The sequence below is a fragment of the Crotalus tigris genome, unplaced genomic scaffold, assembly GCF_016545835.1.
Source record: "Crotalus tigris isolate CLP2741 ecotype Arizona unplaced genomic scaffold, ASM1654583v1 scf7180000024358.1859470, whole genome shotgun sequence".
Taxonomy (NCBI): Eukaryota; Metazoa; Chordata; class Lepidosauria; order Squamata; family Viperidae; genus Crotalus; species Crotalus tigris.
Window position 1 is genome coordinate 1,466,009 of NW_024100527.1, and position 26,194 is coordinate 1,492,202.

The window sequence follows — 26,194 nt, forward strand, 5'->3', positions numbered from 1 at the left end:
GAATACAATGCAAATTACTCTAATTTCCATTCTTAAAATCTTTCAGCTGCTCAAATAGTATGTAAACTATCATGAGAAAAATCCAATCATTCCCCTTCTCCCTAGTGTTGGTAGTGTGAATTACAAGCCATTTTGAGGAATCTTGCTTCTAAAGCAGGGGTGTGAAACTGCCGGCGCATGGACTGGATGCATCATAGCGAAACCGCATCCTTCCCATTGCTGGCAATGGCAAAAAAGTTGCGATATGTTGCAACATGTCATGTGACATTGCATTCTTGACACCCCTGTTCTAAAGGCTTCCCTCTCCCAATCCAACCTCCCAAACAGGGGAAGCATCCAAATTTTGCTGGGGAATGATGACCCCTCCACTGATGTCACTTGCTGCCTTTAAGGCAATTGGAAGCGAAATTGCAGCCTCCAGATCCAGAAAATTGCTCACCTTCAGCTAGGATGACAAGTAACTTAATCCAGAGCGAGACTATGTTCCTAGTTTCAGGTGTTGTCCAGTGGTGAGAGTGGTGGATTTTTCTAGAAATTTAAGCAGGAAGAATTGCAAACGTTTTCTGCAGGAAGCTGGGACAGGCCTCTGTTCTGGATGGCTTGTTCTCAAAGTGAAATTAAATAAAATAATAGGAAAAATAAAATTAAAAGGCATGCCTTTTTTAAAAAAAAGTGTGAATGGCATAACATGCATTGGGACCTTAATATTGTCAGGAAACAGCTTTTCCGGAAGCTATTAAGAAATTAAGCTGTTTTGAAATCTCTGCTCTATGGATATGTCAAGATTTAAATGCTAGATGCTATTCTTACAATAATAGGCTGGTCCTGTAAAATAATTCCTTCCCTACTTGCTATGTAAATCCCCTCTCCCTCATGGATGGAAGGAGTTACAAAACCACAAATGTTATATGCCTTTCAGGATGTCTTCTTAATCATTTGCTGTGGTTTCCCCTCTCACCAATTAAATGGAGGACTCAAGAGTTTTTTTTTTTCAATGTTTGTTTGTTGCAGTCAAAACAATGAAGTATACATTGGCATCTGAAAAACAAACCCATCAATTATGGATGGAGAGAGCAGTCTGCAGGTTTCCAAATACATTTTATTTTAAACTGGAATTTAAAGGCCCCACTGCAGAACAAAGGGTGTCCGAGAGGCATCAGGAATTTAGATGGAGGGATTTTCCATGCAGGTAATCCTCAACTTATAACCCTTCATTTAGTGACCATTCAAAGTTAAGACAGCATTTTGAAAAAAGTGAGTTATGACCATTTTTCACACGTATGACAGTTGCAGTACCCTCATGGCCATGTGATCAAAATCCAGACACTTGGCAACTGGCATGTAATATATGACAGTTGCAGGGTCCCAGGGTCATGTGATCACCTTTGGTGACCTTGGCAAGCAAAGTCAATGGGGAAGCCAGAGTCAGTTTACAACTGTGTTACTAACTTAACAATTACAGGACAGTTGTAAAATGGGGCAAAACTCAACTCAACAACTGTCTTGCTTAGCAGCAGAAATTTTGGGCTCAATTGTATTCTTAAACTGAAAATTAGTTGTACTTGCAATGACCTAGAGACAATCATATCCTGAAGATATTTATTTTTTTGTGACCCCCTGATGTTTCCTCTCCTCTCATTTTATCCTCTGCATTGGAGAGAGACAGGATTAAATTGTCCTTAGGTATACTGGCATTAAAGGAATGTATTCTCTTATTCTGATAACTGTATGTTGTACACCACACCTAGATTAACTTTCTTGTGAGAAGAGTGATTATATGGCGTTTAGTGTAGTGCAGGGGTCTTCAAACTTGGCCCTTTTATGACTTGTGGCCTTCAACTCCCAGAATTCCTCAGCCAGCATGAATTCTGGGAGTTGAAGTCCACAAGTCATAAAAGGGCCAAGTCTGAAGACCCCTGGTTTAGTGGTTAAGGCACCAGGTTCAGAGACTGCAAGTTCTAATCCTGCCTTAGGCAAGAAAACCAGTTGAGTGATTTTGGGTCAGTCACTCTTTCCCTCAGCCCAACTAATGGGACTGCTGGTGTGTGAATAAGAGGAGGAATTAGGTTTTGTCAGAGTACTTAAGTTAATCTCTGCAGTTATTAAGCAAATCATGCAATCATTAAGCATATCTGGTTTTCCCTATTGACTTTGCCTGTCAAAAGCAGGCTGGAAAGTTTCCAAATGGTGATCACCTGACCTGGGAGAGTGCAACTATCATAAATACATGCCAGTTTCCAAAAACACTTGAATTTTGGTCATGTGACCAAGGGCCCGCTGCATCGGTGGTAAGTGTGAAAAATGGTCAGGGGTCACTTTTTAAAGTGCTGTTGTAACACTGAATGGTCACTAAATGAATGATTGTAAATCTAGGACTACCTGTATTCCAGAAGAATACTAAGCTTGCATCCAAAGGGAAGCTGAACATGGATTTGGTAGCATTGCCAAGAGCACTAAACTTTGAATCAAAAAGATCCTGACTAATATACTTAAGACCCACTGATCAGTCTCTATCACAATTTGGGGACCAGGTGAAAGTCATATCAAGGCAGCATGGGGGGGGGAGGGGAGAGAGAAGGGAAATACTGCGAAGGCATCACTTGTACTGAGATTAGATGCAAAGAGGTAAAGGTCCTAAGGAGAGCAACAAGTTGACAAAGTCGCAAATGCGATCCTGTGGATTATGTGCAACGTGGGTCGCTCTTTTCACCTCAGCCTGCTTCTAAATTTCAGACAAAAGGGTGTGTGTGGGGGGGAATGGAAACTTGTTTTCCAGTCTTCGAGCCTACAGCGGGGCATCTGAGATCTTTCAGTCTGTTATTAATATTGGTAGATAAGCGTGGCGGGGGAAGGGCTTGGAAGGAAAACCTTTTCTTAACAACTCTCATCCGGCCTTTCTGCCCGCGAGATTCCCGATTAGTTTTCTTTTAAGAATTGGAATGGTAGGAAAAGTCGTGCGAAGTTTCTCTCACTCCCCCCCCCCGGAGTCTCTTCCAAACCACGGCACATCATCATCACGCGTAAAAGTTTTCTTTCGCAAACCGTCACGAGAAGGAGAAGCCGCAGCAACAGCCCACCGCTTCCTTCTTAAAAAAAAAACTAAACTTCTTAAGAAAAGAAAAAAGCCGAGGGAGGGGTGGGGGGTGGTGGAAAGAACCCAGCTCAGTCACGTGACGAAGGGGAGGGGGGTGGTACGGACCTGGCTCCCAGCCAGTGGCAGAAGCTGATGGGAGGAACCAACGGAGCGTGCAAAAAGCCAACATGACTAACGGATCGCGGAATGGTGTGAGTCCTTATGTGCTTGGATCTCCCGGAATGTAAGAGGAGGCAACCCGGCGGCTCTTTTCAGTCTCCTGCCTCCGAGTGGATCTGTGACTCCCAAAGCAGAGCTCTGCTGCTTTGGGGAAGGGTTAAGGAAGGATAGAACATGGCCTGCATTTTGAAGGTAAATCTCTATCTGTTGCTTGGATGGTTCCAAAGAAAGGAGAGGTTGAGAAATAAATAACGCGAACGAGTCCCGTTCGCTGCTCCGAGAAGCCCCCCCTACCACCACCCCCGGCTGCATTTTAATTGGAAAAAAAAATCTGATTATTATTTTTTTCTCGGTACCTCTCTTCTCCCCGGCCAGCAATCTCCGCTGGAAAACGGAATGCCGAGAGATTTTCAGTCGCGCCGCCGATCCTCTCCTCTGCTGCTCTTGTTCTCTTCCTTGCGCCGTCGCTACTGCCATCTCTCAAAGCTAGTGGGGATGGGAAGGAAGAAGGAAAAAGAAGCGGCGCCGAATGCGGCAGTGGAGACAAGGCAAGGGACGGGGAGGGAAAACCGCTGGCCGATTCCATCCAGACATTAACCTTACACCGCCGGGCGCCTGTAGGATCCGCGGCGGGGAGAGGATCCGTCCTTTCTCCTCCTTTTGGGAATCTATGGCGCGAATCTCGCGCTGTTTTCAGATGTACAAGTTGCTCCAGAAGCGCGCACATAACGCACATTTCCCCCGTCCCTCCTCTTGTCTCGATTTCAGCAGAACCAAAAACGTGTCCCTTACTCATCGGAGGCAGGCGCCCTCCACAGCCTCTGGTTTCTTCTGCCCTTCTCCCTCCAGAAGGAGAGAAAGGAACCATAACCAAATCCTTTCTGCTTCACTATCATCCCTTTGTTTCCGTCGCCTCTTGCTTTTGGACTAGTTTTTAGATCAGAAGTAGGTTGACACCCAAGAAGGAGTTGAATCCAGTAGAAGGAAACTGAGGAGGAAGAAAGGAAGGGCAAACATTTACATTAAAAAAAAAGAAATAATATAAATAAAATCAGCATTGGAAGTGCTCAATCTCTCCATACCTGTTAGGGTTAAAAGGATTTGAATCCTGTACTTTTTGGCCTTTTCTTTCCTACCTTTGCTTTACTCCCAAATCCACGCCAATAGTCCACTGAGCTGAGGTGGATTTACAAGCAAATTTCTTGATCGGTCCTTGGAATTTCCTACACAAAGCTTTGGGTTCCACTCAGCAGAATTGTTGGTTGAAATAAATTTAGGTTGAATAAACATAGGTTGAAGTTCAGAAGGCCTTCGTCCAGATATGGAAATATTTTAATACCATAAAAGTTTTGTTAGCCACTAGATTCATATGATAAATGCAGCATCTTGTTTTCACAGGCCATCAGGGAGTTAGGAGAGGCTTACTTTATTGCAATCCTGTTTAGCAAAATAAAACTAATCTGCAACAAAATATCATCTAGCGACTCCAATTTTATTATTGGTTCCCCTTGTTTGCAAGTTACTGATTCTGCTGTGTTGGGAGAGGTTGTGTTAGAATGATAAAACTAATCAATACAGATATAATCTCAAGTGTGGTAGTCTTAATCTAAGACCAGTGCATTATTTCAGCATCCACAGAGACTTAACTTTTATTAAGCCAATGATTTCACTGGACAACCCCCTGCCCACTAAGAAAAAAATACACTATAATAAGAGAAAATGGGAAGGAAAGGAGGATAGAAAATGGGCAGTCCTAGGCCACTCAGAGTTTTAAACATCTTGTATTCATATACTTAAGCATATTGTTTTGTTCTTGGATTCAGTAATATGAAATCTTATGCTGTATCCAGATATCCAATTAATATTATTTACAACCAGGTCAGGAACATACTGATACCATTATTAAAAAAATGTTTTCAAACATTTAGGGAACATTTTGTTTAGTTCTTTTACCCTCCACCTCTCTCCAGGTTGTGTTCAGATTCCATGTTTAAACCATTTATGCTTTGATGTGATTAATATTGCCTAGATAAGCAGTTTCCAACCTTTTCTATATACCACACCCCTAGAACGCTTCTGATATATTCTCGCACCCCTTACAAAAGTTCGAATTATGCATATACACTATAATTTTGAAACTTCTAAACCCACGTTTTTGAACCCCCTGGAATATCGTCTTCCACCTCCAAGGGGTGCCACCCCCAGGGGGCACCTCCGGTTGGGAACCCCTGGCCTAGATGAAAGGTGTGATGGGAATCTCAGTGTCAATACTTTGAGAACTTTTAAACATAATAAAAACTAGAGACAACTATTTTTTAAAGATAAAAAGCATTTCACTAATTGCATATATTTCTTAATTCTTATATATTACATTTGGATTTTAAAATATAAAGCCTGTTCGCAGACTTAATTATAAATTAGTCTACCTCCTACTACTGAGATATAGCTTTTCCCGAATGTTGTGTCCATTTCTTTTCTATATTATAAAAGAAAAGGAAGACAAACAAGACAATAACCAAATATATTAGTTAGCTACCAATAATTTTATTAATGCAGAAAGGTATAACATTTTAAAAAGAAGAGATACTGGGTGATCAGTTTTATCATAAAGCAATTTTCACAGGTCCAGCAAAACTTCTTACACAGGAATGAAATTCAGTAACTAGATAAGTTTTATTTATATCAAGATGTTCTGATAATCTAATCTTTATTTTAAGTTTTCATGAATGGATTTTTGCAACAGAACCCCTTATTATTTCTCTCAGCCGACAAAAGAAGTAATGGCAACTCACTTCCAAAATCTTCCCATGAAAACTGCAGGGATTAGTGCAGAAAATGACCAGGAATCAACACTGACTCAAAGGCACCCAATAAATGTACTGTATTACATATGTATGTCAGCTTTGACCTAACTGAAATTTTGGCCTCCAATTTGAGTTCACATGTGAATGTTGAGCGTGAATAGAACTAAGCTATGCTTGGTTACTCTTAAGTTCCTTTAAAACTTTCCAATTAGACAAGCCAGTTGAAGGAATTAACATTATTAATAAGCAGCGATGAAAGGAAAGGAAATGTTTAGCTATAAATATTAAGGTTCTGAAGAGGATCAAAGGAGTGGCTGACTTTGATGATTCTTTGAGTGAGGTCCTCTTAAAGTTCACAGCAAAGCTGCCTTAATGTTGCATGCCACTCCAGTTGTCTTCTCCACCAGGAGCTACTGGACAGGCTGATGCAGGCTGGAAATGTAGCATAAAATACCTTTTCAGATCAAATTGTGTAACTTCTTTACTTCAGTGAGACAAATAGTGCTCCCTTTGGGATAGGAAGTTCTAGTCAGGCCCACCTCTTACAGGCTAGTGATTGTAATTCCCATTAGACATTGTTACTGGAAGGAGAGGAGAGTCCGGATGATCTGTCTAAAACCTTTCTTTGAAGCTAAGTAAAATTTGTCTTATTTTGAGCTTAACTCCTCATGATCCCTGTGAAATTTTCTTGGTAACAGTTATGTGTTACCGAAATACCGAACTTTTGTTCCTAACCCTACATGACAAATCTGAGAAATAACCAGCTACAGGCAGTCCTTGATTTACAACAATTGAGGGAAGCCAGATTCATTTCATGACCCTGTGATTTTCTCAAGAACCGCAGGAAAAAAAAAAGTCATAACATTGGGCACAATCATAAGTTAACTCAATTAATGCTTAGTAATGGAAATTCAGGTCCCATTGTAGTTATACACTGAAGATTACCTATACTTTGTAGATACTGTATTCACTCTCTATGAATTGGGTCAATGATTGGCTCACTTTAATTTCTCTCATAACTTTTTACTCAGTTTAAGTATTCAAGGAAACTAAAAATTAATACCGAAAACTGAGAAGATAACAGTTTCAGAATACAAAGCAAAACCAAGACAAACGCTAATGACAATTTTCTGCAAAATAAATTAAACACCACTTGCCAGTTAACTAAACGGTACTGAAACATGCTGCTGTATAGTTACAATTTGCTTATTTTATATCTGCCCCATCTCTGAATTGTGACCAGTGAGTTGACAAGTGTGGAGGGAGTAATTTTCAGCAAATTCCCCTTTAACCTATGATCGCAATAAAATATTTGTCACAAAGGATCCTTGACCTTGAATTTGTGGGTGGCCAATCAAAATTGCACCACGACTTTATAATTTCATGTGAATGCTGGTTATGTACATCATTATGTACATAATGTACATAATTCAGGATGATGATAGCATGTATATTGTTTACCGGACTTCATTCCTGTAAATTCAGAAGCCAATTGGCCAATTCCAGTGTTATGTTTCTTAACTTGCATATTTATAGGCAAATGTTTGCAAAGGTCACTGCATTTGCTTGTTCATTGTCATCAGTGATGGAGATCCTTGCAACAAAGCCTTGCCAAATCAGTATACACTCCTTTAATTGAAGGCCCACACTACAAATATTGGTCCCTGATTTGAATTATTTTGTCAGACAAATTATTTGTAAGCAAATAATTTGACCTCTCATTATAAATGTATACATATATATCACCAGTATGTTAAATTCATTGTTTTAAATGCAAGAAAAGAATGAATGGCAAATTTGACCCTTAACATGAGACAGACTGCATAAGATATAAAGAGATTAGACAAAATCTGAGTCTGAATACATTGTACTGCTCAATGTATTATTTTCCCCCATGGCTAATGTGAAGATGGTATAAATAGAAATAAAGGAATATAGATTTTCTTGTTGCATTCAGTTTGTGGAACTAGTTCTTATGGCTCTTGAAATCAGAAAAAGAGCCATATCACCCTCTAGATCTTCTTGTATGAATACTTATCTGTAACTATTGTTTGAGCATTTAGGGAAGTGAAAAGATAGTAATGATTCAAACAGTGATCTTTCTCATTATCAGTCAAAAAAACTCTTGGGAAATAGAAACTCCTTCATTCTGATATGGATTCATTACTACTTGACATAAACAAATACTTCTTAACTATGATGCTCTCATTCTTGGGATGACCAAATAAAGCATTCCAAATTCAAGATAAGATAGACTTGTCCTGGCCTATCTTCAGTGAGCTAAACCTGTATAAGGTATCTCACCCCGTGGAATGGAACATCAATCCAGACCTAACTGGTAGGGTGCTTCATTTTTCTGGATGTCTCTGACTGGCAAAAGTGATATAAGTTCTCTCTTTCTATATTTCTATATAGAAATATAGAAATTTCTATATTTGACTGCTGTCTCATGTTATGTTATTGTGTCATTTTTTAAAAAAATACTGCCTTGTAATAAAGCCACCTGAATCAAAAAAGAATTTGTGACCCAACCCTGTTGAGATGAGGACAGAGGAATACATTCACATTCTGGCTTACTAAATGACAGACATATTTCAAATTTCAAATATTGGGAGTATGTGCCTGAAAAGGTATTGCAAAATAAGGCTATAAAAGCATGATGGTTATTACATGGTTTGAATTCAAACTGATAAGCACTTAGAAAAGAATGCAGCAGACATTACTATGGTAGAAAGTAAGAGTCAGCAAGCTAGAAATTCCCAGTTTGGCTATGTTGCTTTAGGGAAAGCAAGTTACTTGCAGAAATGTGCACAAGCTATGATGCCTTTATCAAAAGGATGAAAACTGTTGTACTTTGAACTTTGTCCATTTTCAATGTATGTACGACATCATAATATACATGCAAAATGAGGAAAGAGTTGTATGACAGTAAAGTGATGGTGTTTTCTTTATGTGTGCCCCATTAGCCATTTGCTTGTCAAATCTGAAACTGATATGTGATGAGAGATGAGGAAATGGCTGTAGACTGTTTTGCATACCATAGTTTATTATGGTGGTTTCCCAACTATGAATCTTTTTAAAGGAATCTGAATTTATTTCTGCATTATTAGTTTATGAAGTATGGTGCAAGTTCATACTAACTTCTCAAGGGCTGTGTTTCCATCAGATATTCTATTGGTGGAAAGGTTTGCCTCTTCAACTCACTAGGCTAACAATTAGTGCGTGCATGGAGCACAAATATTGTAAATGTGACAAATTGTATTAGGCATGCCTTCCAAGTATTTACAAATCCCTAGCCCCAGCTTTGAAAAGCTATCGTATGTGGGTGGTAAATGAGATTCTGCTTGAGAAGGTGTTTGAGGCTTCCATAATCCTTTGCCAGTGGTCTGGAGATGATGTGAAGTGGTGGATATGAAGTTACAGTATTGCTTCTTGAATATTTCTTGCTACTTTTTACATAAATTATCTTGATCTGATTGTATATATTTTTCTTTTGCGAAGAATCTATCTATCTATCTATCTATCTATCTATCTATCTATCTATCTATCTATCTATCTATCTATCTATCTATCTATCTATCGGAATATGATTTAGCTTCTCATTTTGTTTTTTAAATTAGCACTGATGCTTTCCATTCTTGGAACCTGGTCACAATAAGGAAAGAAGGAAATGTTGATTAAACACTTGTATCGTGTGAATTGCTCTGAAAATAAATGAGTCAAAACAAAAGTAATCCATGACACTATCATAATGAAACCCAGCTGGCACTTTTTGTAGACTTCTTGGTCCAAGATAGCATTGCTTGTTTTGTTCCCGAGATGTCAGTCTTTCATAAATACAACACACAAGTTATTATGTGAAATTAGTTTTTTATTTTAAATTTATACACATGCAGGAACTAAATTTAAGAATCCAGAACAGGCCTCCCAGATTTGGGTTGCAAAGTTTGAACAACTGTTAGATGGCAGCAAAAAGTTCTTTGCCATCATTTTCCTGGTCCACTAGATATTTGCACTCCATATCTGGCAGCCGTAGCCGTAAAATATATTTCTATTATGAGCTCATTAATATTTCTTTTGGACGTTATGAACTTAATCCAAATAAAAGAATAATTGTTTTACAGTAAGATAGCTGTTTTATTTGCAACTGTTGCAAGATCTGTGTTGCATGTTGCAGCTCCTAAAGACATGTTGCAGAGGTCCCCAACCTTTTGGACACCAGGGACCAGTTCCGTGGAGAGAGATTTTTCCATGGACCGGAGTGAGCGTGGTTTTGTGTGCTGCCTGTATCCCGCGGATTGGGCTTTGCTTGTTTGTGCGGACCAGTTGGTGGCATGCCATGGCCTGGTACTGGTCCACAGACCGGGAGTTGGGGACCCCTGGACTACAGCATAATTTTTCAAAGCTACATCTGACTGCTACATATACCGCATATGAGTATAATATAATATATATTATCCAGATAGAACAATGCAGAGGATCTATGCGTAGTCAGAACAGGGAATTCATTAGCGGTTTGGAGTAGGACTGGAGAGACCTATCCCGGTCCAGCTTCGGCCATGAAGGTTCATACTGGGTGACTTTGGCGCTCTCTCTCTCTCTCTCTCTCTCTCTCTCTCAGGTCCAGGGTTGTTATTATAGATAGGCCTTAACTTACCACACTTTATTTAGTGACCGTTCAAAGTTACAACAGCACTGAAAAAAGTTACTTATGACCATTTTTCACATTTACAACTGTTGCCGTATCCCCCTGATCAAAATTCAGTTTCTTGGCAACTGACTCATATTTATGATAGTTGCAGTATCCCCGGGGTCATGTGGATTCACTTAAGAACAGTGTCACTAACTTAACCACTGCAGCGATTCACTTAACAACTGTGGCAAGAAAGGTTGTAAAATGGAGCAAGATTCACTTAACAAATGTCTCACTTAACAACAGAAATTTTGGGCTCAGTTGTGGTCATAAGTTGAGGATTACCTGTGTAGGGAAAAATATTCTGAAATTATCTGGCACAGATAGCTTATGTTATCTGCAGCTTTATTAAAAGAAATATTGCTTAATTGTTCTCTTTTCCATCTACCACCTACTTTGTAATTCTGTTGATTACAAAGATTTTAAAAATATATTTTTGAGTAGAAGCTGATTTTATATTTTGAGACTGCTTGCTGGATTCTTTTCCCCAAATCTTGGACAATCTTATGCAATCTAATAACTCTATTTGCATATCTACTATTTTTCTGAAGTATAATTTTAAGGTAGGAACCTATTATGGGTTGAATATCAGCAACATTTCCCCTCTCTTCCCCTCATTTCCTTCTCTCTAGGTTTTAACTTTTTTTTTTGCCTACTGAACAGTTTTGACACTTGAAAGCTTGCAAATGTAAAAAGTGTAGACCTTCAGCTGACCTAATAAAACTATTATCTTAATATGAATTCGGGAGCATAAAATTGAGTGTCAAAGAATTTAGCAGTAGCAGCAAAATTTGCTCAACTCCATTTTTAAAAAGCAGAAAGAACAAAACATTTTCATGAGGCGGGTACATACTGAGGATATTTTCCAGATTCATGCAGAAACCGAGCTGCTTGGAATGAAAATTGCTTGGTTTCTACATAAAAAATCAGCAGTGACATTGATTGACACTAAGGGTCCTACTTTAGAAGATCCATGTAGAACAAATACTGTACCACCGCCAGCCTTGTCACCAAATTAGATCTGGCTGCAAGGACTATAGTTTTCAAGCTGATCGATCTGGATTTTTCTCGATTTTGATTGAAGGTGAGTGTTCAAAGCCCAAATGTCTTCCTCCAATAAACTCTTCCTCCCCCGCTTTCTTTTCTCTCTCACACACAGACACTCACACAAAACCATATCAACACCAGGGGTAATAAATATTTTCTTCTGCTGTAATATAGAGGAAAGGAAGGGATTTCATCCAAGAAACAGTTAAAAGCCAGTGAATAATTTTGAAAAATTTCCCCCATTATATATTTTTCCTTTAAAAATATTTTAATATAAATGTTTATAATTGTGATAGCTTTTGTAGCAATCCCCCCAACAAAAGAAAACAAAAAGTAGAAGAAAACAAAACAAAATACAAAACAAAACATTATCATACAGTTGTATGGATTAAATAGTCACCTTCATCAGTTGCCTTAACATAGTCTTGAAAGAGAAATATGTTGGCCTGCATACAAACATACATAGATGCATGCATATGCACAAATACAATAAGCACTAAAGTGTGACACAGTGTATTGGGTATAATATTATATTTTATAGCTTCTTAAGATAATAACTCTTAAACAATTTTCATTCCAAGAAATCATTTTGAATCAATGAAAACAATTTTTTCCAACTTCTTATAAAACTATATAACTTTTACAACTATCTTAAATTCAGTCATAGAGTGTTCTGGAAGGTTAAAAAAATAGAAACAGGAAGGGGAAATGTTTCAGAATTTTGTTATTTCTGATATTTCTAAAAATGACATCTTTGAAAAGATCTCTGTTGGCTTAATCATTTGTATAGCAAATGGACACTATGTCCAATGTAAAAAATAACAAAACATTGTTGACAGATAACATAAAGTAGATTATATGGAAGAATGTCTTTGTCTCCTGATGTTATGGATATATATCACTGGATTATAAAACTGTTGCCACAAAAGATAAGGTAGTAGAGTTGGCATCTTGCATCTGCCTGGTTTGATCATGATGTGGCCTTCGTAATATCTCCTTTAGGTTTGGGCACTGTAAATAAATGAAGACTTACCAATCAAGGAAGTGTGGTATGACAGGGAAACCTTACTGTCCAAGATCAATTACTGAGTATAACTTGGAATTCTTGTATGGAGAACTACAAAGGTGATCTGTTGTTACTTATTTTGCTTTTTCCTATAATATATTTGTCGTGGAAATCTTAGTGGCTCTGTTGATCTGATTTTAAAGTTTATTGGGTGGTGATTGCAGTTTGAGAAATGCCTGATTTAAGTATCTTAAGTGTATATGACTGTATTGAAGGACTTTAAATGCCACTTGCCTTGTTTTATTACAGTCTCCAGAAAATTAGCCAACTTTATGGAGTATTCTAGAGTCGGATATTGAGAGAGTTATTAAATCTTGATTGAACTTTGTCAAAGCTTCTTGGCCATGAGTCCAAATAAAGATTATTGAGATCAGTAACTCTCAGGTAGACTAGTTTTGGGGTGGGATGACTTATCACTAGAAGCTAAGATTACCAAGCTAAAGCTGTCTTATTTTGATCGTATTGTGTATTCAGATTCCCTAGAAAAATCAATTATATCTACAGTGATTGGAGGTGATAGAAACCATTTTTTTAAATCCACCATAAAGTGTCATTTGAATATCCATGGCTATCCTATCCAGGATTCAATATCCCATGAACTTTATAAATGCTAATTAATTAACTAGCTAAAAATGTTTTCTAATGGAGCGGCTATTTCTGATTATTAAAATGTCTCCTAAAATCAAGAGGAGTTCACCAGCCTGCTTTTATATTTTTATGTTTCCTATGAATGTGCTGTAAATCAATTATGTGGGAAATATTCAGTGGAGTCCTAGTATTTTTCATTGTTGACAGAGGGATAAAGAAGATACGGTAAGTCTATAGATTGCTGACTTAACCCCCAAAAGGGATCTCCAAGAAATGTACTTGCTGACCATGTCTTTCTCCAGAAGTCTTTCAGATTTCAGTCAATTAAGTGAAGTCTCTTGTGTGCTGCTTGCAGGTGATTCTCTACCTGATACAATAGGTCAAAAACAAAATCAGAAGTCAACATCTTCCTTTTTGTCTGTAACCAATCAATTGTAAGTAATACTTCTCCACATAATCGTCTTTGCAGTATATTTAGCTTTAAAAGCATTTCGTTACAAGCATTATCATATGATGCTTGTCATGAAATGCTTTTAAAATTAAATTAAAATTATTATATTGTAATAGCGCAATAGACCTATTCCACGAATAGGTCCACAAAAGAATTATGTATTTAATACAACTATAACAGATGCATCTCAAGCAAAAAAAGAAAAGTTTTATGCGAACATTCAAGAAGTGCTACTATAAATGCCCATGTGGGGAGATTTCAACACTAAAACTGCACCCTGGCTACAAGTAATTAATTATCCAAATTACAGCTAATCGGTAAAGTCTTAACAGGTAAAGTCTTAATGGGAATATCTGTGTTTTTCTATTAATATACTGCTTATGATATAATTGATGTGGCTACTGTATAATCCATTTGGTAATGTATATGCCCAAGTAGCATTTGGGTTGAACACACCATGATGCCCTCATCCAATTTTCTTGATAAAACTGCAGCATTTCTTTCTCCAGCCAACAATTTTCTACTTCTTTGTTATCAATTTTAGTGTTTAAATCTCCCTATATTTCTTATGGACACTTGTGGTAGCATTTCTAGATTGTTAGCATAAAATGGTTCTATGATAGAAGGCTTATGTTTAATAATAGTGGGGCCGATTGGGAAAATAATGGAATTTTGTGTTAAATTCTTTCAATCATTCTTCAAGGACAATGTCCAAAATTCCTTGAGTATCAAAAAGATTCACTGGCTTGAAATTTTTCTACCGTCGCCATTGCCTTGCTGTTATTTGAGCTCAGACAGTTTTGAGGTTAGCAGCAAGTTGGGTGGAGTGGTTTTGCAGGTTAGCAGCCCAGAATAGTACCGGTATCAATGTCCAGACGGAATAACTAACCCCAGCCTAGGTGATGGCAATTTTCCTGCCTAAAGTTTTCTCCTTAACACATGTTGGACTGCTTTCCAAGTTGTAACTTATAACTGGTGAGAGTGGAAATCTGTACTTTCAGACTTGCAAGAATGATGTCAACCCTTCCAAGTAAATCAAATAATGAGCACAACCAGATAAACTAATTCTACTTTGTAAGGCTACATTAACAGAATCTTGCAAAGAAGTCTGTAAGTACAAAATTCTGCCACCCCTTTTAGCTACTTGATAATTAAGGCGGGTCCTTCATACGTTTTTTTCTCTGACTGTTAAGCCATTGGGGACTTCTGGCTCCTCAGGATCATGCATTCTAAGTTGTGATTTATTTATTTATTTAAAAAAGCAAATAGAAAAAAAATCCCTGGTATCTTTGAATAGTAAAAAGAAACAAGCTAGAGGATTTAGGATGTATCAAGCCAGAAATATTACTGGAAGATAAGATTACCAAGCTAAAGCTGTCTTATTTTGATTGTATCGCGTATTCAGATTCCTTAGAAAAATCAATTATGCCAGCAATGGTTGGAGGTACTAGAAAATAAATCTAGAAAAGAACACACTGGGTAGATACCATCAGAAAAATGCTGTTTTAAACCTAGAAATATCAAACTCAGTTGTAAAAACAGTGGAAAGAATGGAGGAAACTAATCTATAAGACCTCTGAAATGCAGATGCAACTAAACAGAGGTATTTTGTATATTGCATTGTCCATGGGTGACCTTGAAAATTAAGCCAAGGGATTGATGACCCGTGGTGACACAGTGGTTAGTATGCAGTACTGCAAGCTACTTCTGTTGATGGCCAGCTGCCTGCAGTTTGGCAGTTCAATTCTCACCGGCTCAGGCGTCCATCCTTCTGAGGTCAATAAAATGAGGATCCAGATTGTTGGGGGCAATATGCTGACTTTGTAAACCGCTTAGAGAGGGCTGTAAAGCGGTATGTAAGTCTAAGTGCTGTTGCTATTGCTATTGAAGAAAAGCTTAGAAGAAGATGCTTCACAACATGGAGACAAACATATATTTTGTATTAAAGCAACCACTTTCTTCCTCTAGAGTTGCACAGCTGCTTTCTGAGCTATTCCTGGCTGTCTCCACACACTGATGCATAGAGAGTTGTGCTTGATTTGACAAACTTTTCCTTACCTTGTAGAGGCCCAAGAAAAATAGCAAAGAAAAGCAAAGAAACAATATAATTCTCCATTTCAACTGAATGTCTTAGGCTTTATCTTCTTGTGCCTTCTTTCCCTATTATGCCTACTTTCCCTAACTTGGTATGTGTCTGAATTGCAGGATCTAGAAATCCCAGCCACCTTGGCGAAAGACTAACAGACATTTTTGAATGTATCATCTGAGCCAACACAATACATTTGTGAAAAGTTTCCCAATGAACCTCTTTGGAAGTATTTACATCTTGCCCTGTTACATTCAGTGGGTTTAGTTTTGAGTGATCATGTATAACATTACATAAAGAAGTAATGTAGTACCTAGGTCAGTGGTGGCAAACTTGTGGCACGCGTGCCAGAGGCGGCACTCAGAGCCCTCTCTGTGGGCACATGTGCCATTGCGGCAGCCTTGTTTCCCCCGACCCCCTCACTAGCAGCCCCCCTGGAGGAGTCGCCCCTGAGCATGGCCCACAACGCAGCCAAGGACATGGCAGCCAGGCAGTGTAGACAAGACTCTGCCCTCACATCTCATCGTGCACAGTTGATGCTGCGGGGTGCGGACAGAGGTCGTGGCCTCCATGGCGCTGCTCGGCTGCCTGGGAGGTCTGTGTCGGGCCCTGGAAGTGGTGAGTGTCCCTGCAGGCAGGCAGGGCGGGGGACAGGGTGGGGGCGGAGCAGGGGCAGGGCCAGTTTTGGGGCACTTGGTCTCTAAAAGGTTCGCCATCACTGACCTAGGCGTTCCATTTATAGATTCCAGGTCTTGTCAGTTTTATCTGTGCAATAAAATACCTCCTATGTCCAGGTCAGACTCAAGATCTCACTTTATAAGACTTTCTGCACTTTATAACTCTATCAGTAATATTGCATGGCTTGATTATTAGTTGTGCACTATTCCCATCTACAGTAAAACCTGAAAATAATCTCTCTCTCTCTCTCTCTCTCTCTCTCTCTCTCTCTCTCTCTCTCTCTCTCTCTCTCCCCTCCCCCCTCCCCTCCCCCCTCCCTCCCTCACACACACTCACTCACACACACAAATAAATACATAAAGTTTTATTTCTCAACTTTTCTATCTGGGACATATATCTTAATATATATAGGAGTATGCTTTATGTTGTCTTGCAGAAGTTAACAGGTATCAAGTGGATTGTGTCTTTGTTGCATTTATTCTGTACATCATCATTCTGAATATGATTTAAAATAATCATAAAATGTTGTTGATACAGAACTTATTTGGGCAACAATGTAGCCTAAGTTAGAATTAACCACTAACAAGTTTGTTTTTTATTTCTGTGAAATCATGGTATTTCGTGCCTAGCTTTTTAACATGAAGCCTGTATGTCTGGGCTGGAAAACTTAATGAACTATAAAAGGAAACGAAACATTGTGTGGAAAACTGATGTTGAAGGTTTATTTGGTGGAGTGTGTTGTTTCTTGTGCTGTTGCCAGATTAGCATATGATATAATTGCATATGAGATGCAATACTGGCTGGCTGTTTTTAATCAGCTTTGCATCCTTGGGAAAGAATGTAGAAGCTTTCAAGTTCCTTTATTATGTTCGCTTTCCATTTTATACCTTTTTATCTTTCATCTCATTAAAAATTAAATGTGGGATTTGCATGGGCTCAGACATTTATAGATGTGGACTACATTAATATTTAAACTGTTACATAATGGCACAAACTGACTGAAATGGCTTGAATATAATTTAGCATAAATTTAAGTGTTTTGTCTGTGATGCAACCAACTTGTTATTTCAGGAGAAGTCTGGATGGAAATTTTGTTGGTTGCATTCAAAGTTCACTAAATTTTGTAAAATGAAGATGTACTGCAACTGCTAGCAGTTTTGGAGTATTTGGATCTCTGGGCAAGATACAATAATTCATTTGTAAAATCAAGAATTGGTTTTCCACAGCAGGCAGTAAATCTGGTACATCACAAGATATGTTCAATTGCTTGTTGTTTCAAACTTTTAATTGTTAATTGTTACTTGTTATTTGTGCTGATCAGCTTGATAATAATGTTTAAAGTGTGTTATTTTTCGTTGTGTGAACAGTGTACTTGTTTGTTTTCCTAAACCTCTATCTCTTCTACAAAGAGCACATGTGCACAAGTTAAGCTTTGTCTATAGGGCTTCAGCAGGTCCATTCAGCACTGATAGCAGGAGCTGTCAACCAATCTCGTATTCCCCTTTCCAAAGTCTTACAACAAGACCATAAAATACTTCTACAGTTAATAAGAAATTTCTTTTCCTTATCACCTGGTGTGCCCAGTTAGCTGTCTCCATCAGGAAAAAGATTGTAGCTTCTTTTGAGAACAGCGTGAACCTATTGATGGGAAAATGGAAACGGAAATCAATTATTGTTGCTTTTTTCACTTTTTCTGTTTCCAAAACCCTCAGAATCTTCTTTACTTTCTGCCGTCATTGTCTGCATGGAATCAGGTAGGCCTCTGAGAAAGGAAATGAGTCTGCCTATATGGCTATGCAGGTGGTCCTTGACTGATGGCAGCGATTGGGATTTCTGTAGCTAAGCAATGTGGTTGTAAGGCATCACTTAGCTATGACAATACCAGAAATCCCAGTTGCCATCATTAACTGAATCCCACAATTGTTAACCTTCTGCTGGTTTTTCACAACCAAGTGAAAGGGGAAACAGGCAGGAAATTGCAAGCCTCAACTTACAGGCAAGTTGGCAAGCAGGTAAGTGGAAAAGGGCACAAGAGGTTTTGCAGAGGTCTAAGGTGTGAGTTTTAAAAACTTCCTTAATTGATAGCAAGTTTATGGCCAAACAGACTTCAGGGGAATGTGATTTCAACATTTAATAAACTCTTAGGAAAATTAGTAAAATACAAGCAGTAGAAAGCAACATTGTGCCTCTGATATCAGTTAAGAAAGGTCTCTATGTCATAGGTATGCATATTATGTCTGTCATAGGGTGTGTAGACCTCCCCACATACAGCTGACTGCACAGAATCTGGTGTCATATGAAAGCCAAGGAGTATACAGTGCATGTGTGAAAGACTTCTGGAGTATGACCTTCCTTATTATACTTGCAGAGGGAGGTTAGTAATTGACATCAGGAGCACAACCTCAAAAAGAGATGGGGTGCTTACAGCTATTTGCACGGAGAGTTTAGTGATGCCTGAGTAGGGCTAAAGGTTTTTCAGTTGGCAGTGTAAAAATCGGAATGGGATACTCAGGTCAGGCTTTCTTTTACTAAAGAAAAAGAGCAAAGGGGTGACTGTCATTAAAACTGAAAATGTCAGACGTGTCCATCACGATCAGCAGTTGATAACGGAAAGGATCTATAAAGACCTCTGAACTGCAGTTGGGGTTAGACTGGGAGTACAGACTGAGATAGCCAGTTTGATGTAGTGGTTAAGTCATCAGACTAGAAACCAAGAGACTATGATGTCTGATCCTGCCTTAAACACAAAGCCAGCTGGATCACATGCAGCCATTCACTTTGTCTCTCCCCTAGGAAGGAGGCAATGCCATGCCGCTTATGAAAAACCTTGCCAAGAAAACTGCAGGGACTTGACCAGGTTGTCTCCAAAAATCCAATACCATTGAAAAGAAAAAAAAAAAAGACCGTTCAGTTAATGCTGGATAGTTAGTCTTAAAAAGGATGACAATGCACGACATTTCTTTCCCTATTTTCATGACCAGGAAGGATAGAATATATTATGATGTGTGCCTAAATCAGTGGTTCTCTTGTGGGTCGGGACCCCATTTGGGGTCAAACGACCATTTCACGGGGGTCGCCAAACAACGCAGTCCGCCATTTTTTTCCCCTTTTCCTTAGCTGTGCTACTCCCTTTTATTCTATTAGCTTTTGAAAGCCAATAGAATAGACACTCTTGAATAAAGTCTAATTCTATTGGCTTTCAAAAGCCAATAGGAATTGTCCAGGCTGTCTCTGCCCTGCTGAGCCTGCCAAAAGTCCCATTCTACAAACGGTGCTGCACCAGTTGAGTAGTCCTCAACTTACGACCGGTTGAGTAGTCCTCAACTTATGACCGGTTGGGGGTTGCGGCATTAAAAAGGTTGAGAACCGCTGGCCTAAATAAATGTAATTGCGTAAATTAGCTAGAACGTAAGCTACTTTGGTTGGCTATGAAAGGCATGTTCATGTTACTTCATGGATTAGCATACTCTTGATGTTAATTTTCTCAGTTTTTATCAATGCAGTTCAGCTGTTCAGTTGTTTCAATCCACACAGTTTTGCAAGGATCGGTACATGCTGCAGAGTTCAAATGGCTGATGGAATTCCTATGGTAAGTCCAGGAAGAAAAGTAATTGCTTTGATCCAGAATATGTTTGCGTTCCTTCTTAGCTAAAATAATATCTTGCTGAATAGAAGGAGGAAGGGGAGAAGACTGCTTTTAAAGGATTGAAAGCGTGGTTGTTTTTTTTCCTATTGCTTTTCATACTTTTTTCCCTTCTTTGAACTGTATGCTTGTGGGATCCATAATTGTTGGTTTTGTAGTAATTGCAACAGGTGTGTTACCTAGAGCTTGCAATTCATTGTTGTGGTTTTGAACATAGAAGGGAAACAATACAGGTGTATAGTTGTTAATTCACCATTAGGAAATAAAATACAGTCCTCCTTGGCCTTCCTTCCTTTTTCAAAGGAGCTACTGTTTGGGTATGCAAAGGAGAGCTGCTTATTTAATCCTGAAAGTAATTTCTGGGAGCATGGGCTTAGTAGCTGTTCTCTTTCTAACTGGACTTCTTGTAAGCTCAACATTTTCCATGTAAGTCACAAAAGAAAGCAATTAAATATAACAGATGTCAGTCTCTGTTGGAAAATCCAAGAAAATTAATTTAATTTAGCTCATTTTCTTTGATGCACGATGGCAGGTTCAAAGCACTGTAGCAAAGCAAGTTTTAAAGCAACATATGTTTTGAAGCTCTGGCTTCAGAAATCCATAATTAATAACATATTTTATTTTTTATTTTTTTAAAAAAGTAGCTTATGGCTAAAACTTTCTTCTTGTATTCCCTGAAAGAAGAAATAACGAGGTTCAAAGCTTGGGTTTAATTTATATTTTTAACTACTAGAATTCTTTAACTAGTCCCCATGAACTCTCTAGGGTTATGCTTATAATTGGCTTCATCCACTACTTTGATTTTTCTGAGTTATTGCGTATTTTTATGTCAGGATGGCAACACATATAAATAATCATTGCAATGATTTTGTTCCCAGTCATCTATTTCAGAATTAGGAGCCTGAATAATGTCCTCCTGGAGATGCTCTCCTATAAAGGATCTTATTATATGGAACATCTTTAGCATCTGGAGTCTTATCAGTTTTTACATTTAGAAGGCTGCAGAAACTGCACTAATTAGGAAGAAATTAAATCACAGTTATTCACAAACTCACAAACTTGACAGGTGTAGAGACTGTATGCTTATCAAAATGCCAAGAGATTTCAGAACTTGCGTGAAGAGCCTAAACTAATTCTGCAGCACAGAAAAAAATGGTCTGATTTTCTTTTGTTTGTTTTATACAACGAAAATGAGGCATGCTTAATATTTGCATCATATTTCTGCTGGCTCTCAGAACTTATTTTTTGTTTGATATTGTTATTATATTAATGTTGGGAGCTGTCCAGAATTTGAGTTTAGGATGGGCAACTGTACAAGTATTTTAAACAAATAAATTAAATAAATCTGTTCAGTACATTATTTATACCACCAAGGAATGACTGGGTAGCCTCTGCTGAAAGGCCACAACAACTATTTTCTCCTGAGGCTGTGTGCGCCATTGTTAGACATTTCTTCAAACATTTAGCTGAACTTTGCTTTCCTTTAATTTCTACCTATTTTTTATTATTCTGCCTTCTGGACCAAGAGAGAACAGTTCTTCTCCATCTTCTTTGTGATAGCTCTTCAGATGTTTGAAAAGAGCTATTATGTCACATTTTAATTTTCTCTTCTCCAAGCTAATCATCCCTAGTATTTTCTCCACAGGTATTGTTTTCTCTCACCACGTTATCACCTACCTGAGTAAAAATTCTCAGGACTCTATTGCAAGAAAAGATCTCTTCTGACAATATACAAATTATTGCTTTGAGCGGATTGAGCTAATGCATTACTGAGCTAATGTATATGAGGTTATTGTAAGATTTCAAATGAGTTACCTAAATACTTGAGAAGGAATGGGTGAACAAAAATATTCTGCAAGGTACATTGGTTCTCATTCTCTTACTCTGTTTTTTTCCTAATAATTTTTATTGAGGATTATATTAAACAGATAAAACTTAAACAAAAAAAGCTAACACAAAAATGCATTAAAAAACAAAGTGCAAAAAATGAAAAAAAATGAAAAAAATTACACCATGTTATAGAAAGCTGCCTGAACACTAGATGTTGAGATCTGGTGGTCCTAATGTACTGCATTTTTAACATATTTAAGCTCTTTAGACTACTCTTCACAAGTGTGTTGGCGATATCCTGAGAATTACTAACATTTTCACATATATATGTTTGCAAGAATATATATGAATGCAAGAAATAACTCTGTTATGGTAGTGTCCCTGAAGAGAGTATATAGCAGCGGTTCTCAACCTATGGGTCACGACCCCATTTGGGGTCGATCGACCACTTTTCGGGGGTCGCCAAAGGCGACGATCTGCCATTTTGTCCCCTCCAGGGGCGGTGTCGCGCATGCACGCCGCGCACGGGGGTGGTGCTGCGCCTCCGGGGGGCGGCACCACGCATGCGTGCTGCGCACGGGGGCAGCGGCGCACGGGGGCGGCACTGCGCCTCCCAGGGGCGCCACCGCGCACGGGGGCGCCCCCATGCGCGCCGCGCATGCACATAGCGTTTGTGTGACGGGGGTCGCCGTCACACAAACGTTGAGAAACGCTGGTATATAGGAAGCCAACATCATTGCAGGACGTAGGTCTGAGCTTGGATATCAGTAAGATCAGATCTTCCCAAGCAAATAATTGGAGGCAGTTACTTGACTTATTTTTTATATGGTGGTTCAGAGGATCAAATGAATTTAGGTATTATAATCTCCTCCTAATCCTTAGAATAGGTAAGGAAGAAAATCCGCAGAAGAATTCATTAAAAAGAACTAGTATTTATGTCTTGGTATCAGGCAGATTGCATTAAAAAGAAAAACAGTAGCTTCACTCCGTATAGCAGCTTTGTTCTTTGCCAGTATAACTCTGTATGCTTTTTTGGAATCAAATTGCAGCCCATTTTCTGTTCCACCTTTCTGAATACATGTGATTATTTCAGAACAAGGGAAAAGATGCTACAGTTTATCAGTTCAGATCTTTGAATTAACATGCAGCTTTGTTTGCTGTGGCTGGAAGCCAACTTTAAGCCATGGTTGCTTGAGAGTCGTGAGACTCCGCTTTGCTTTGCTTTTTTTTCATTTTGGAGATGGGCTCACTGATTTGTAGCTAGCAACAGTGTTGATTCTCCCAAGAGCCCCATTGAAAGCTCATATTCGGGTTGATTAACATTTTCGTACAGAGAATGTGTGGCTTTGTGAGATTGTAGAACAGCAACTTCGAATGCGGGAGATGTGTACAGCTCATTAACAATAGACTATTTCCACCATAATAGAAGTCAATGGACGAGGGAATAGTTTACGAATAAGGTATTTTTTATTAGAAATGAGAATGTGATGAAGTTGGAGGGATTGCATCCTTTTTTCCTTCCTAAAATCATCTTTTGTAAATAAGTGAATTTTTCCAGTAAGATAAGTTATAGCAGGATACAGGTAGTCCTTGACTTACAACTGGTCACTTAGCAACCATTTGAAGTTACAGCATGGTAATCGTAAATGGTATTTGTGATTAAAGTTCTGATGGGGGGAATGACAGCTGTGGTCATGTGATCATATTTTTTGCATTTGGCAACTATGCATGTGTGCATGTATGCGTGTATGTGGGGGGGGGGAGAGAGAGAGACAGAAGCTGCATGATGGTCTAGTGGTGAAGAAGCTCTCCTCCCACCTGAAAGGTTGAGAGTTCAATCCTGAGCATTGACAGATGTTTCTCTCTCAGGGCACAAAGGGAAAATATCTGCTGTGAACTCCACATAGGCCTCAGGAAGGATATCCAGCCAGTAAAAGCTAAGCCCCATCTCTATATAAATTACAGCATATTAAAGTAACTTGCATGCTGAAAAGTTGAAATAGATTTGTATTTCTTATAATCTATGGGAGTATGGTTATTGCATTTTTGTCTAGTTCTTTCTTCTTCTGGGTTTTCTTTGATTAATATTTACTGAAGCCAGTTGAATACTGATAATTTTTGAAAATAATTGAGCTGGTAGAATGATTTACAGCTGCCAACTAATAATAATGTCTGTACTAAGCGTTTCTTCAGCTAATCCAGGTTCGTAGAACAGAGTGACAGTAGAAATGGAAGCCGGGTTTAAAATGCTTGAAGTTTCATGGCTGTTAGGTCATCTTTCTGCATCAAGTTAATCTTTCTATAAAAACAATGTGAACTATGAAACATCTCCAATAGTAGCAGAGATGTATTTTAAGGCCAATCAGATTTTTGATATGAGGGCTCTCTCCAATGTTCACAATCCCTTGAGTTTTTATATTCCTGTATGTATAGAAAAGTGCGTGAAAATGCTTTGAAAGGAGCCTTTTCATTCTGTTTCAGTTAGAATAAGGTGGAAAGCACCTTTAGGTTTTGTTATCTATTTTAAATAGCTAAATTGATAAATCTCTTCATGCAGTTACATAAATGGAATATACGTTATTTTACTTGCTTAATCAGTGTCATATTTGTTTAAATTTTGTAACTATTTACCTCAAAGCACAAAATACTTGTCTTCATTTTCAGCTTGCCAACTAGTGATCTTATTCTGTTGCACAGCAACCTTAAAGAGATCAGTGCCATGCACACATACACACATAATTAAAATTTATTTCATTTTCCACTTTCCTCCTTTCTTTTCTCCTAACTGCTAGTATTATCTAAAAAGAAATTCATGGTGTATTTTAACTATACCTCTAGTAGCCTCTTTCGTTCCATTAGTGTGCCAGAGAAAATGCAGGAAACGCCAACTGGAGTTGGAACTAATTCACTGAATTAATAAATACATTTAAATGGATGATCCATTTTCTTCCATTTTAATTAGAAGTATTGCTCCATTATCTTAGAAGTACACAGTTCTGATGCTTATAGTGGAATGTTGAGAGTTCATTTCAACAGAAACCAGGCCAGGTGTTGAAAGATGGGCAAAATAAGGGTGAAACTACATTGGATTACATTAAAAATAATTTAATTGGAAAATTTAATATTTTTATTCCCCTTGAATTCAATAGTTTCTCCATTCTAATACATAACGGAATGTATTTAGTAATAAAGTTAAATTAAAAGGAATCAGTTCATGGTCACCTGCTGCTACATGTGTACCATAAAAAGATTATAGCAAGATTTAATTAAAGGCTTATCACAGATCTTACTTACAGCACAAGGTTTATGTAATGTGGGCGAAAGAATTGGAAAACAAAATTGGGATGGTACATGGCCCAGCAAATTTCATTTATGCATAGCTCAACATAGGTTTGCAATTTATCACTTTTTAGGATGACAATGTTCTAATTGCTTATGGTGCATAAAATAAAGAAAACAATCTTGACACTTTCAGTCTGTACATAAGATATAGATAATCCTTGGAAAAGTTCTGTCTAGAATAGGTTTGCCTATACTTTTAGATGGGCAAGGATAAGAACTTCCAAAATTCCCAGCAGGAATAACCAATTGAATTCTAGAAATAGTAGCATAGCATAGCATCAGATTAGGTAAGACTAATCTAGACATTATATAGTCTTTAAATGGTAAATGTAGAAACTAAGGTTTTGCACATTTTGAAAAGGTTCAGAAGAGGTGCTTTGGATTTACACACGAGAACTCCACTTCTCTGTTCACTGTTCCCAGCATTATGAATTTTTCAAAGAAACTGGTTCTTTGCATAATGTTTCCAAATCTGGTAATTTGAGTCTGGTTATTTGTGCCTGAGTGAAAACTTTGGATTGGTTTATTCAATGATCCATCTTTTTGCTTGTTTTTTTATGATATTCTCAAGAGTCTTCTCCAATATCAAAGTTCAAAACATCAACACACTCTATATCCTATTTTTTCAAAGTTCAATCTTCACCTTCATAGAATATCACATGATTCTGATCTTTATAGACATATAGTGACATCTTAATACCTTTTCCAAGGCC

The 26,194-nt window shown here is 38.1% G+C and overlaps 2 protein-coding genes across 3 annotated transcripts in view; one reads left to right on the top strand and one right to left on the bottom strand.

Moving 5' to 3' along the window:
- Window positions 1-440: 440 nt before the first annotated feature.
- Window positions 441-5,273, bottom strand: LOC120300757. The gene is made up of 2 exons (XM_039327189.1): window positions 3,610-5,273; window positions 441-605 (listed from the first exon to the last, which is right to left on the bottom strand). Exons 1-2 carry the CDS (start codon window positions 4,119-4,121, stop codon window positions 479-481), a joined length of 639 nt encoding a protein of 212 aa, XP_039183123.1. The 5' UTR covers window positions 4,122-5,273; the 3' UTR covers window positions 441-478.
- The window catches only part of ST6GALNAC3 (ST6 N-acetylgalactosaminide alpha-2,6-sialyltransferase 3), a 317,603-nt gene continuing 294,605 nt past the window's right edge, over window positions 3,197-26,194 (top strand). For both annotated transcript variants that reach the window (XM_039327182.1, XM_039327188.1), the window contains exon 1: window positions 3,197-3,445. In XM_039327182.1, coding sequence (XP_039183116.1) covers window positions 3,428-3,445 — 18 coding nt within the window. In that variant the 5' untranslated portion in view covers window positions 3,197-3,427. The remainder of the gene's footprint in view (window positions 3,446-26,194) is intronic.